At 35.8% G+C, this 14,925-nt stretch overlaps 1 protein-coding gene across 3 annotated transcripts in view; it reads right to left on the bottom strand.

Moving 5' to 3' along the window:
• The window catches only part of SGPP2 (sphingosine-1-phosphate phosphatase 2), a 50,120-nt gene that overhangs the window by 18,998 nt on the left and 16,197 nt on the right, over positions 1 to 14,925 (bottom strand). For all 3 annotated transcript variants that reach the window (XM_039342474.1, XM_039342475.1, XM_039342476.1), the window contains exon 2: positions 5,868 to 6,026. In XM_039342474.1, coding sequence (XP_039198408.1) covers positions 5,868 to 6,026 — 159 coding nt within the window. The remainder of the gene's footprint in view (positions 1 to 5,867; positions 6,027 to 14,925) is intronic.

Here is a 14,925-nt window from a genome sequence, read left to right as displayed (position 1 = left end):
CCTAACTGGCTAGAATCTTAAGCATGAGTATCTGACTGAACCTCAGCATTATTTATGCTGTCAAAAGCTGATGAAGCAGCAAGGTTTAGATTATTAAAGAATACCTAATGAGCATTAACGGGAAAGTTTGAGCTCAGCATAAAAACAATCTCTCAGTTTTATTCCCTCAAAAATAAAGCCATTGGGAACATGCTGTTTATACCCTCCTGTCTACTGTATAATTATAATAATCTATGGAAGAACTTTGTCTCATATTTCACACTGAAACAATCAAACAGACTCAATCACATTTACCCTCCCAATACTCTGTTATGGGGGCTATTAGTTTAACTCTAAATGTAACCTCCAATATAAAAGCTTTTCAGTTTGGAAGCAGGCCTAATTTTAGAGGGAAGCATTGACTGTAAGAGAAGACAGTTGCATCAAGCTACTTAATTAGGCAATTTAGAGAACACAGATTGCTCCAGAATCACCAGGACTCATTTAAAGTCATTTGAATTTTTTTAATAATACAACAACAAACAACACTCTAGTCGTCCTATTATTCAAATTTTAAGCAGAAAGATTGATTGGTTGGACTGATCTGTTTTTACTCCTGCTACTTACAATTGGGCTACCTTTCTTCTCTGATGGTATAGTTACATACAGGCATACATACATACATATATCATACACACATACAAACACATACCCAAACACATATTAGTCTTTACACTACTGCCTTCCGGGAGAGATAACATTAAGCAAAGCACAGAAAATGAATAATAAATAATAAATAAAGTAAAGTAAAGGCATGAGATAAGAAAAGGAAATGCAGCTAAATATAGTTTATACCAATGCTATTTACCATAGTTTTCCATATATTTCTCTCTTTGAAAACCATCACTGCCTTCCGCTGTATCCATAATTTATGTCATACATTCTTTTTTTCCAATTAATCTTCTAATCTCTCTTTTTGGAGAATCTCCATACAACCATGATTTTCTCATTACTCTGCTCCCTCTCGATTGATTCACTTTTCCAGTAAGTTAACATATTTATTTATCATATTTATTTATTTTGTTATCTGGCTCTCACTCATTCATCATATATGACCAACTCATTTTAATATAGTTCTTTCATATTAAGAGCCAGGTGACGTGCAATTTTAATAAAATGTTATATTGGTCACTCACTTTTGTATTCATTCATCACCCACTCATTTTTGACCTGATTTCTTTTGGTTTATTACACACTTTTTTAAGCATTCCATTCTTACTGCATTCAGCTTAACTTATACTTGACAACTCAGTTCTACAAAACAAAATGGCAAAAATATGCTCATATAAACTACCATTGGTTTTTTTTTAACAATCATACAATTTTCGATAGGCGTGACATAAAATCCTTTCACCAATAGTTGTGACCAGTTGTCTGCATCAATAGCTTAGGTTTTGGAGAAGAACGCATTTGATAATCTGAGGTTGGAGAAATCCCTTGTGTACATGTAATTATTGCAATTATTTTGACCATGAGCTTTCCTAGCAACCGTCAGGATCTCAAGCAATGAAACATACAAACCATTAGACTGAGTTCCATTCTAAAGCCTGGTGAATGTCCCTTCTCTGCCATCCCTCCAGCGTTGTGGTTCCTTGTTTGCAGGAATTCTTAAAATTCATTAGTCGTGAAAAAAGGGGGCTTCATGTTTGACAATCTTCTTCATCTTTACACACTCCAGAGATATCAGATATCAACACACTTGTCACAGGGTTGGGAGTTATGCACATTGAGGAAGGCTGACTTAAAACTTGGCATTTCATATGAAAATAAAATCTGCAAATAGTAGCCATTTTAGCCTTCACTAACTTCTACAACCTTTAAGTATTTATTTTGCAGAAGTCATATTATCTCAGGATGTATGTGGACATTTTGAGATCCTGTATCATTATTAACAACAATGATGCATGCTATTTTAGCTTCTTTTATTTTTAAAAAATAAAGCTATTTCAGTTTAATATCTGACTTTGTAGTACTTTGTACACTTTGTAGTACGTGTTTTCTCCGCTGTTCTAGTTCTTATAAGTAGCCTCATGTCAAGACAGATATCAAGACATTAATATATTAAGCCAAAAGCAATAAAGCTCAGACTTTAAAAGTTAAATACAAATAGCCACTAATTTGGATTGTGAAATCCTGAGGAATCAACAGATGCAATTACTATAATGAAAAACTTGGAAATATGTAGCTAGAGATGTGTTCTAGCACATACAGAACATCATGTCCCAGACCATGTATTTCTGAAAATGCCAAATCATTTCCAGAACACTCAGATCAACTTCATTATAGAAGAAAAAAGAAATGTTTTGAAGCCAGTCCAGTCCACTTTGCACTCTCCTATTGGTGAGACTCCAGACATTGCTGAATTGCAATTCCCAGCACCCCCTGGGACTGTCCTGGTTATAGTAGGTATGCTGGTTCAATAGTACACAGAGAACTACAGGCTCTCTATCAAAATGAGATGGATTATGAAAATGCTGGGATAATTCTTATATAAGCACTGACAATATTGACTATCATTATTGCCATCGCTGTTCAAATCATTAAAGGTTTGCAGATGTCCAACATGAGGAATCTCTCTTTTCTGAAACTTATTAGCTTGCACTAAACACTCTCCAGGGGATGTATTGTCAATTCAGGCTCAGCTCTTCCACCTATTTACTGTGGGTGTTATTCATGCCTGAATATATTTATAAGGTAATATTTTTAAAATGTTTTACTAAAGCATAATAAAGTGTAAGAAAGTAAGCAAGAGAAAAAACAATAATGCAAAAAAAAGACTACTAGGTTTAAATTAAAAAGAAAAAAAAGTAAACTGCAACTCCCCTTCTCTCGCTTCTGTTTCCTCATACACCCACTGTTAAATATTTGAACTTTGTATTTAACATTGGTTCATGGAGAAAATCTATCTAGGTGGTCATTAGGAGTCAAAAATAATTTGATGGCACATAATCAATCAATTATTGTTACAATCAATTGAAATGTATGTGTAATAATTGTTACTAGTTCTTACTTGAGCCCTAAAAACTGTGTTCTACATATATAAAATGAGGCACATGGCTGAGAAATGCCTTAATGTTATAATTGGTGCAGAAGGGTTGTTGACTGAATACAAGTACTGATACAAAATACAAAATACAATCTCATGCTGCAGCTGCCAAAAAAGCCAACTCAGTGCTGGGCTGCATTAACAGAGGGATAGAATCAAGATCACGTGAAGTATTTATACCACTTTACAATGCTTGGTAAGGCCACACTTGGAATACTGCATCCAGTTTTGGTCACCATGATGTAAAAAAGATGCTGAGACTCTAGAAAGAGTACAGAGAAGAGATGGTTAGGGGACTGAGGCTAAAACATATGAGGAACGGTTGCTGGAATTGGGTATGTCTAGTTTAATGATGAGAAGGACTAGGGGGGACATGATAGCAGTGTTCCAATATCTCAGGGGTTGCCACAAAGAAGAGGGAGTCAAACTGTTCTCCAAAGCGCCTGAGGGCAGGACAAGAAGCAACAGATGGAAATTAATCAAGAAGAAAAGCAACCTAGAACTAAGGAGAAACTTCCTGACAGTTAGAACAATTAACCAATGGAACAACCTGCCTCCAGAAGCAGTGAATGCTCCAACACTGGAAGTTTTTAAGAAGAGACTGGACAGCCATTTGTCCAAAATGGTGTAGGGTTTCCTGCCTGAGTAGGGGGTTGGATTCAATGACCTCCAAGGTCCATTCCAACTTTATTATTATTATTATTATTATTATTATTATTATTATTATTGTTGTTGTTGTTGTTGTTGTTGTTGTTGTTGTTGTTGTTGTTGTTGTTCTGCACTGTTGGCCAGCTCCCTGCTAGATACAGTAAGGGACTTTATTGACCTTTAAGGCCCTGACAACCTGAAGGATCTTATCTCCTATTATGCACCTGTCCAGCCTGTAAAGTCTGCAGAAATCATTTCAAAGAAGCTCCTGTTGCCAAAATGTTCCTTATCAGGTCCCTGGTAGAAGGTTGATGGAAAGGTATAGAACTCATTACTTCAGAAGTTATGTTTAGCCCCTCACTCTCTTAGCAGTGAAAAAAGTCGGCAAAGAACCTTCTCTTTTGCTGAGGTTTTAATTGGTTATTGATTTTAGCATCCATTTCCATTTTAAAAAAGAAATCAAGTTTTTAACTTATGCTAGCTTTCTTAAGTGCTCATTTGAGTAGAATAATAGGGTATAAATAAATCAAACAAACAAATAAGAAAGAGAAAGCACTTAGATTGTAACAATTTAGATACACAGAAATGTTTTAAAGCAATAAAAGAAGACTGAAAGCCTGTCTATTTCTACAACCATCTAACTAAGTTCAGTTTTCTGAAAAAGGGCTTGATATCATCCAGCCAAATCAATGCATTCAGAGAATTACAGTATGAAACGCCAAGACAATAGCCGGAAAATGGCAGCATTATTGTTCCTTGAACATTTTAGCTTAGGCCTTTTTACAAAGAAAACTGGCTATATTCACTCACATGCTACAAATGTAGCAACACCAGAACACCAGTGTAGAACATAAAGCCTATGATACTTTCAAAGCATACCTGAAACAGAGAGCAGAGATTGGTCCTGGATAGGGAGTGGGTCTACTGGAAGATGTGTTGTATGGTCTGGTCTCTTTAAATTACACTTATCCTTTTCATTCTGGGTAGTCAGGAAATATATCCACTGGTGGACACTGTGAAATCACTTTATGAGTTCCAGAGTTGTTGGATTATTAAAAACATCATGTCACACACAGTAAAATTATGTTCTCCTGTGCAAATGTCTCTATTTTTCTACACAAACCCTAAACTTAAACCTTGATACATGATTTTGTGTGAGAGTACTGGTAAGGCTTGCACTCCACAATTTACAGCACACCTATATGAATGCATCTTAATATTCATTCACTCACTCACTCATTCATTCATTTTGACAAGCCAGGAAAATCCAGAAAATCAGAGTTGCAGTGGCTTCTTTCATTTTACTCTCATGTCAGACTTACAGGCCTTCTCAGCAAATCAAGGAGTCAAATACTTTGTTGATTAAAAAAAATGTTCCACTATCATTGCCACCGTCTGCCAAGAAGGGGAAAGGCTTACACAGTCAAGGAGTCTGTGTATGTAGGAAGAGACATTCTTATACACTCTCATCTCTGGTACCATCGATTTTATATATGGTTTCATTGCAGAACATGGAATGCCTTTGTCCTGCAAGTAAGCTCTCTTAAGTTGATGGAATACAAAATGCTTAACAGAAGTCACCAATTCAACTCTGTTAACTGTTTGAGAACAGCAGAGGGCACTACTACATTCAGAGATGTAAAAATGAAAATCCGATACTTGAATAGAGTACAAAGCAGCAAAGACTACCACTGTTCTTGATCAGCTATTCTAATCCTCCTAAGAATTACTACAATGAAAAGGAACAGTTGAACTAATATTCTCTCCATATGTAAAGGCTGCATTGATTCAATTCCAGCAGGCTTATATATATGAAAACCAGTTTCAACAGTATGAAACCCTCTTATGTGGCTGTTCATCCCAACATTCCTTCCATGAAGTGTCCGTTTGTAAGCATGTGGAAGAGACTATATCAGGAGATACACAGTTTGCATCAGGCATGAACCCTTCTGGAAATAAACAGTTTATAACATTGTTTGTGAATTCTACACCAATGATCTTATTGTCTCAGTCCAAATGGAGAGAAATGAGCACAGAAGCAATTAATGGGGCTTTTACATGCTTTAATTTAAAAACAGTTAGATAGAGAAAATTAGCAACAACATATTAAATTGTGAATAATGTGAACACTTACCGACCACATAATTATCAGTCTCCTTGCAACATAGGCATTAATGATCCAGTAAGTGAATGGAAGAAATGTGATGTAGAAAACTTCCTGGCCCATTGCAGCAGAAATTCTGAACAGGTAGTAGTAGAAATAATTTTTTACAACATAATCTTGTGAACATTCCTACAAGAAAATGTTAAGTGTGTTAGTACATTTATAAGGGGAATCTCAGATGATATTCAGTTTCACCAAACTTGGTTTTCCAAAAATGTGAAAAATAGAAATAAAAATTCTGGTTCTAGCTCTGTTTTAACTAGGAGGAGGTTACCAGAGTTTTTTCTGATTTTATTACAGCAGTAGGAATTTACTGGATTAATAAGAAGCCATGGAAGTAAGGTAGCATATTTCAATTTCCCTTATGCTATGATGGTATAAGAAAAACAGCAAAACACTTTCTACATTCACTGATATTATTAAGGATACTTCTTGAAAAAAGGAATAAGGAAAATAAGGGGGGGGGAGTTTGTAGTAAATGAAAGACAGAAAGTGTTAAAGAAAGGTAAAGGTTTCTGACAATAGGTAATGTTTCTTTCCTAAATGACATTTACTTCACCATAGAAAAGTGGAATAATTTTTCCTCTGTGGAATGTTCTATATTCAGATATTTGCCCAACAAAGTAAGGTTCTGGAAGATTTTAAGAGGTCTTAGAATGAAGGTACCAATGAAAACACTTGAGAATAAGTCCATCATTAAATGGTGGGGAATCTCTCAAAGCCCACTGGATTTGAAGGCAAAGAAATGCAAACAACCGAACAGATTTTGTCATGGAAGCCAGAATGAGACAGATCATCCACAGATCATAACCACCACATGCAACAATGAGAATTCCAATGGAAGAATATTAAATTTATTCCAAATATCAGAGAAAACTATTACAAGATGTCTTATTCTAGGAACACCACTCCAATCCTGACTGCTAAAAGTGGACAATTATTTCTCTAAACTTTGCTGGAAATGTAATCAAGAGAGTAGATCTTTTTTTCCATAATTGGTTGCAGTGTTACAAAGCTCCATTCTGGAAAATGATTTATACTTAAAAGCTGAATTCCCATTTCAGCCTCAATTTTCTTATTAAACCGTGTATCCCTTCAAAGTGTAATGAATTAGCATTGCATAAGCTAGCTGCTGCAAGATTTTATGCTTTTCACTAAAAAGATTCTTTGTACATGGAAGAATGGCTAACCAAATTTGAGAGTATGCTTCAACGTTTAGAATACATTTCTACCTTAAAAGTACATTTGACATAGAATTCAACTCAAACCATTCACAGATTTCAATTTAATACATGATTTGTATCATAGCCATAATTTGGATTTCTCTATATACTCCAATTGCACAGGACATTTAATTAACAATGCGGATTGAATGTCTTTTAGTTTATAATTCTACATGGTGTTTTATATTGTGTTGACTGTGATTTTATATTGTGTTGACTATTGCTGTAGCTTAGAGCTTAATTGTGATTTTTGGTTTTTAAAAATGGTATAACTCTGCTAACTCTGCTTACTGTCAGGAGTTCGATTTTGACCAACTCAAGATTTCCTTCCATCCTTCCAGGGTTGGTAAAATGAGGAGCCAGATTGCTGGGGGCAATACACTGACTCTGTAAACCACTCTACTATAGTATTGTAAAACATATGAAGTCTAAGTGCTATTGCCAGTGCTTTTTTTCTTAAAAAAAAAAAAAAAAAAAGGTGCCAGAACTCACACACGTCATACAACCCCCCTTGCCTACCCTACAAGGTTCCATCCAAAAAAAGTGCCGGAACTCCGTTCTGGGCGTTCTATGAGAAAAAAAGCCCTGGCTATTGCTATAGTATTGCTATAGTACAGGGGTGTCAAACTGCAGGCCCGCAAGACGGACGCGTCGCCAGGAAACCACACCCAACTCATTGCTGGCAATGGGAAAAAAGCTCCGATACATCATGTGACATCACATGATGTCACGTGTTTGACATGTCTGCTATAGTACATTCAGTTATTTATATCTAATTAATGAAAATCACAAGCTTTATGATACTTTAAAATGTTGTTTATTCACCTATAGTTTAGTTTATATTTGTTAGTTTTTATCCCTTGTTCTCATCTTTTTAACAGTAGTCTACATATTTTAATTACAATTTAAAAAATGAAACTATTTTACAGACAGATGATGGCGTGGTGGCCCAGTGGTTAGAATGCTGCATTGCAGACTAACTCTGCCCCAGCCAGGAGTTTGATCCTGACCGGCTCAAGGTTGACTCAGCCTTCTATCCTTCAAAGGTCGGTAAAATGAGGATCCAGACTATTGGGGGCAATATGCTGACTATGTAAGCCACTTAGAGAGGGCTGTAAAGCACTATATAGTGGTATATAAGTCAAAGTGCTAGTGCTAAATGGAACAGTCAGAAACAAATACAAAGGATATGAATTCCTTCAAGGAATCCTATTAGTAATTCACAAGGTGTGAGGAAGAGGTATTGATTTAGTGGAACTGTCATTAAGCTTGAATATTTCAACATGATAATCACAATGAAATCTGCATAATGAATTATGATTTGTTTTCTTGAATTATCCAGTGACTTCAGAAATATAACAATGCTAGCAGCATGTCTCTTTGCAGCCAACCTCATAATACAGATGCCGAATGTCTTATTAGAACAAAATCCATAAATAGAAAGGCATCTCAGTTTATTTAGAAGATTAATACTTGGATAGTTATCAAAATATACCACCCTTTTCTAGATGGGATTTCTAGGACATCAATATCTTATGGATAACTAAATAAGGTTCCAGATACCAACATACAGCAAAAACAATAACAGATATACCGTAGTTAAAACCAATTTTCTCAAGGTTTGCAGGCATCAGTGTTTCTCCCACCCTGTTTTGGATGTTGATGAGCCAATGATCAACAAAAGAAATTTGACTTGTTCAGCATACAGCAAGGCATGACATATGGTATATAATTGAGATTTGTTTTATTTGGCACATGGTGCTATAATGAAGATTTGTTTACTGTTATATAATTTGTTATATATCTTATTTCTAATGTTTATAAACAATTCAAATCGTTAACAAATACTTTTGTTTAATCATCTAGTTGATCCTAGAAATATAAAATTACAGAGAAACAATCTTAAATTTCTATTTTTTATTTGCTTTTATATAGTTATTTTAAATTCCTTATTCTCTACAGCACAGAAGAGTTCTCACAGCATACTTTTTTCTACTTGTAAAAAAATTCACCCAGCTATATATTAAAATAAACTCTGTTGTTCAAAGGGCATCAGCAATGATATCCATATAACATAAAGCTAAACAACCAGTACCAGCAGATCTCCCTCTTATTGCCCACAAGATCCCTGATCCACTTAATTTTATTTCTATTATTTCCAACCCAACAGAATGATGGAAAAAGGGGGATTCAGGACTCTCTGTCTATCCATCAGAAGGGTAAGTCTTTAAAACACAACGAGACCAAATCCTGATATTGGAGAAGAAACCGGAGGGGGGGGGAATCCAAAAGCAGGTTCAGATCTCCCACTGGGTGGAGTAAAAAAATCCCCATGGAATTGGTGATTAACTCCAAATATTCCTGACTCCTCCGCTGTAAATCCCTGCTTTCTGACAATAAGACCCAGAATAGATAGTACAAGGCCCCACTGTATGCTTCTTATGTGCATATATTCAGAAACAAACATAAATGCCATACAATAGGAGATCAAAAACACAAATACCTCTGCTATTTTTTCACATGAAAGAAAATATAGACCATGCTGTTAAAGAGATGGGAAGCAATCCCAGAAGCCTTGTCCCTCGTTGTTATGAATGAGAAGAGAGCCCACTTGACCAGCAAACAGATATAGCTAGACCAGGTGGAGTGAGAACTGAGGCCAGGGAATTATCTCTCAAGTTGTCCATCTTCTGGTAAATATGAATTTTGTGATTTCCCCCCATTCCCAGATGGAAGCCAGTTTTTGAAAAGAAATGTGTCAGGCTCTCAATATTCCAGGAAGGTTCATAGATCCTTGGGAACCTCTAGGTAACTCTTTCATAAGGATCAAATGCAAAGAACTTCTGCAAATGTCATGAATGGTGAAAACAATATTTTTGTTTCTTCTTTTCTCCTTGTGTTAAAATAAAAGTGCCTTTTATAAACGTAAGTACACATTTTCCCAAATAGCAGTCAAGGGGCCATCAAAGCACATGGTGCAGCTTTGTAGGAAGCTCAAACTGATGCAAAGCAGATTCATATGTTGTCCTTCCAATGACTGAGCGAAGCAAACTCCCACTGGCAGTGTTACTTTGTTAGGACAGTTGATAAGCAATTGTGTAGGTCACCTGCAGTGCATCTGAGATTAGCCAGGCATCTGGCAAACAATTTCTGAGAATAGGAAGCTAGTTTAGAAGTAGAGCAAATCAATTCTTATGCTCCCAGGACCAAATTAGAGACAAACTTAAGTGTATAAATGCAGCCAGTGTGAATGGTAAGCTTCTACTGTGCTTTACTTAAAATTAATCACATGAAAAGCTGGATAACCTCAGAATTTGGGGCAGGAAATAAGCTTGCCTTTTCTTGTTAGGACTTTGCCAAAAATGGTCTTTCTTGGAGCTGCTGTTTGCATTTCAGCAGACATTTCCATCAGATTCACAGAGGCTTCATTTGGAATGCAAACAAAAGCTCAATTTTGTCAGGATCATAGTAGGAAAAAAGAGGGAAAATTTTTCCTCCTTCAATGCTTGTAATTATAATCTATTTTTTCTCAAGATTGCAATTTACATAAATAAAAACCCACTAATTGCAATTGGCGTACTGCAAAATGTCCACTTTAAGTCCATAGAAATCGCATTTCCAAAGCTGTTATCTTAAAAACGTTCTATAGCAAATAACTGCCATCAATTGCATGGTCACAGTGCCATCATGCTGCAAACCACTACATCAGATGATGCCACTAATTCTTGCAATAGATCACTTAAAATGTTATCTTTGGAGAAAAGGAAAGATACTTGCTCCAAGGGGCTGTGTAAATCAAATGCTGGATATAACAACTGCAAGCACTTTCCAAAGAAATCCTCCTCACAGATGTATGCATGAAGATATATGAATGGAGAATATTGTATGCAGGACATAGAGTGCAAATCATGGAAATGATTTCTCCATTGTGCTCTGGCCTGTCAGTTCTTATATGGATTACAGTGCCAGGTTTTGAGCACCATAGTACAAAATGGATATGACAAATCAGATCAAATTCACTGCAAGGATAGTGAGTGGCCTGGAAACTAAGGCCTATGGGTAATGCTTATAGCCTATGGGCATATTTAGATTACATGAAAATCAATTAAAGAAAAATACGATGAAGTTTTCAATTATCCCAAGGGTCCTGAGGGGGGGGGGAAGGAATGGACTTTTTCCTCTGTTGTCCCAGAAGGAAGAGTTGGAATCAGTTGGTTAAAACTGTAAGGACTAGTTTTGAGGTACATGAAAAATTGCCATTAAGAGAAATGATAAAGTACTTTTGAATTATATTTTAATTAACAGAAGTGATGTTTTGAAAGCATTAACTAATATTATAAACTGGCTGAGTGTGATGACCTGTGTGCAATTCTATGAAGAAAACGTTTTACAAGAAGTGTCAACTGAAAGTCACAGATGGTGTAAGATATTACCCGTGTAGGGCCGTGTGGTAAGATAGTCATTTGTGTGAACTTCTTTTCCTATGTGTGTGGTCTCAAGATATGAACTTTTCTCTTTTAGTATGTTAAAGGTAGATAAGAAGTCATCCCTTGGGTAAAAGCGTGGGTGATGACAAGCTGTATAAAAATGATACCCTGGAAGTAACTCAGGGTTCAGAATTTGTCATATGAATACTCTGAACCTTTGCGCAAATAAAACCTGTTTTCTCCAACCCTTCGTGGTCTTGTCTTCTAATGGAAGTATTGTGGTTTTTCCACTACAGTTTGAAGGCTGGATGTCAAGAGGAACTTCCTGACTGTACAAGCTGTGAGCCAGTGGAACAGGCTGCCAGAGGACATAGTGAGTCTGTCTTCATTAGAGGGCTTGAAACAAAGACTGGATGGTCATCTGCCAGAGGACCTTTCACTCAGGATGAAATTAAACCATATGACTCCTGTGGTCACTTCAAACTCTATTATTCTATTATTTGATTGAAGATAATGATATATTTTCCCATCTTTCTAGACAGTGATTCACTTTGAATTATTCCAGGGTTTTTTTTGGGGGGGGGGGTTACTTATTTTTACAGAGTTGCTCAGCCATACTGAATCTTTATTTCTATGAATTTATGTCTATGCTTTTCTGTGGATATTACTTTGATAGTTTAGCATAATAATCCATGTTGTTTCAAGAAAAACAGTTCACTTTGATGTTTGGAAGGCTATCTGAAGAAGAAGAATAGTTGAAAAAAGAGAGCCAGATACCTTACACATTTCCCCATTGATAAAAAAAAAAATAAGATGTCTAAGTGTATATTAAAAATAAAGACTTAATTTTGGATTTAAAGAGTAATTTGAGCTAATCTCTTCTGTCTTCAAGTTAAGAATAACTATTCTTTAGTATTTCTTTAAACTGAAGTGTATTATTCTGCTAAATGAGTACCATACCTCTATCCCTCATTCAACAGTCTGTTCAAATATATGCATATAAATTCAAGTATATGTGAACAGAGAATGCATTATTACATTGTTCTTTCTTAGCAATTGTATTCTTTCATCGTAATTTAATGCCAATTCTACACCAATGATTATTGTAAAGGCAGTATGTTTTTTCGGGACTCATAGTTGTTGTTTCTGCTGCCACTTTCTGCTGTTCAGCTGCTCCTCTTCCTGTTTCAATGTATTACATTTTACATCCTAGTATGTGGAAGCAAGGATGCTTGGTTAGGTTAGAATGCTATTTAGAAACGTGTTATGCCAGCAGACATTTTCTTTTTTCTTTCCTCGTGCTTTCTATTTCCTTTATTCTTTGAATAAATTGCTTATCCCAAAAGAATATAACATGGTGTATGTCTGTGTTTCCACAGGTCACAGTGAAGTCATTGACTACACAGTAGTGAATCTACAAATTTAGTCATGCATAATTCTTTTTGATATATAAAATCTGATTAGGCTTCACTTTTTTGTAGCGTCAACTAAAAATCGCATAGGAGTAGGCCAGAGTATGTTAAATATTAAGTACCAGGTGATTACCTCAATTCTTAACACTTTCTTAAAATTATCCACAACCACCTGGGTACAAGTAGTGACCAATCTTCTTTTATAGGCACGCAAAAGTAGTCCTCGTCTCAACTGACCCCAATTTTTTTTGTTGATAAGTGAGACATTTGTTAAGTGGGTTCTGCCCCATTTTACAACTTTTCTTGCCACAGTTGTTAAGTGAATCACTGCAGTTGTTAAGTTAGTAATATGGTTGTTATGTGAATCTGGCTTTCCTATTGGCTTTACTTTTCAGAAGGTGACAAAAGGCCATCACACTGCAACCATCATAAGTATAAGTCAGTTGCCAGGCATTTGAATTTTGATTACATGATCATGGGAATGCATGTCAAAAATAGTCAAAAGTCATTTTTTTATTGCCACTGTAACTTTGAACAGTCACTAAACGAACTGTTGTAAGTCGAGGACTACTTGTAAAGGATATTTTTGTTCTAAGGAAGAAAATTAGCAATTCAGAAGAAACAATGCTTCAGGACTATTATAGAATAATTTGAGAACCATGCTTAGAGAAAAAGTCCTTACAGTTACTACTTATTTGAAATAATGAAAAATAAAACCCTGCTCATATGAGTAAGCTCACTGTGAGAAAATGGATGCTATGAATCACACAGCGCAACAGCAAGCTGTGCCCTATCATACCTTACTAAGGCTTATGAAATAGCCAAATCTGATCCACAAAATTTCATGAAAGATTGGTTTGTCATTGCCATGAATTGTGTTATAGTTTGACCATATGGGGGAAAAATAAACGCTTACCGATTTTTAACACAGAAATATCCTTCTTTGGAACACACTAGGGGAGAAAAGAGCTGTGTCAATTGTTAGAAACATCTCATGTCAAACAGCTGGTTAACATTTATGAACACAAGAAGAAGGATCCAGCATATTTTATGCCTGTTGGCTTCCAATTCACTCTCCAAACAGCTTTACTGTTTTTGAATATAGGCTGCTTCAAAACTGGCCACAGCCCATGGTGCCTGCCTGTCTGCATAGCATATGGTACTGGGCACTGACTGGGAAAATTGCCTGAAACACAAAGGCAGAAACATGGGTTCTATGCCCCTTAAGACTTGTATCAAAATAATAATAATAATAATAGAGTTTAGCAACAAGGTTATAAAGCAGTCAGCATAAAACAGAAAGGACTCAGTTTAAAATCATGACCTGTCCAAGCTCCTTCAAGAAAGGTTATTAGTGCAATAAACATTTAAAAGTAATTTTGAAATGGACCAGAATTACAATTACAAACCAAGCTGAAAGAAAGATGTTTACAAATGCTAGAACTCTTAAAAAAAAAAAAAGGACAGGTAAGGAAGATCAAGGAGAAGGAACCAAAGAGAATGAATCAGGAATTGGGGTGGAGCTATATAACTATTTGAAGTTAATATAGATCATCCTCGACTAACAACAGTTATTTAGTGACTGTTCAAAATTACAATGGTATAGAAAAAAGTGACTTATGACCATTTTTCACACTTATGACCATTGCAGCAACCCCATGGTCACATGATCAAAATTCAGACACTTGGCAACTGACTCATATTTATGACGGTTGCAATGTCTCGGAGTCATGTGATCACCTTTTGTGATCTGACAAGCAAAGTCAATGGGGAAACCGGATTCACTTAACAACTATGTTACTAACTTAACAACTGAAGTGATTCACTTAACAACTGTGGCAAAAAAGGTTGAAAAAGGGGGCAGAATTCACTTAACAAGTGTCTCACTTAGCAATGGAAATTTTGGCCTCAATTGTGGTTGTAAGTTGAGGACTACCTGTGACAGAAAATCTTATTGACAGATTCT

This window comes from Crotalus tigris, unplaced genomic scaffold (genome assembly GCF_016545835.1).
Source record: "Crotalus tigris isolate CLP2741 ecotype Arizona unplaced genomic scaffold, ASM1654583v1 scf7180000017792.2578787, whole genome shotgun sequence".
Lineage (NCBI taxonomy): Eukaryota > Metazoa > Chordata > Lepidosauria > Squamata > Viperidae > Crotalus > Crotalus tigris.
The sequence above is the reverse complement of the archived record's forward strand: the minus strand, read 5'-3'. Positions and strand labels throughout refer to the sequence as shown.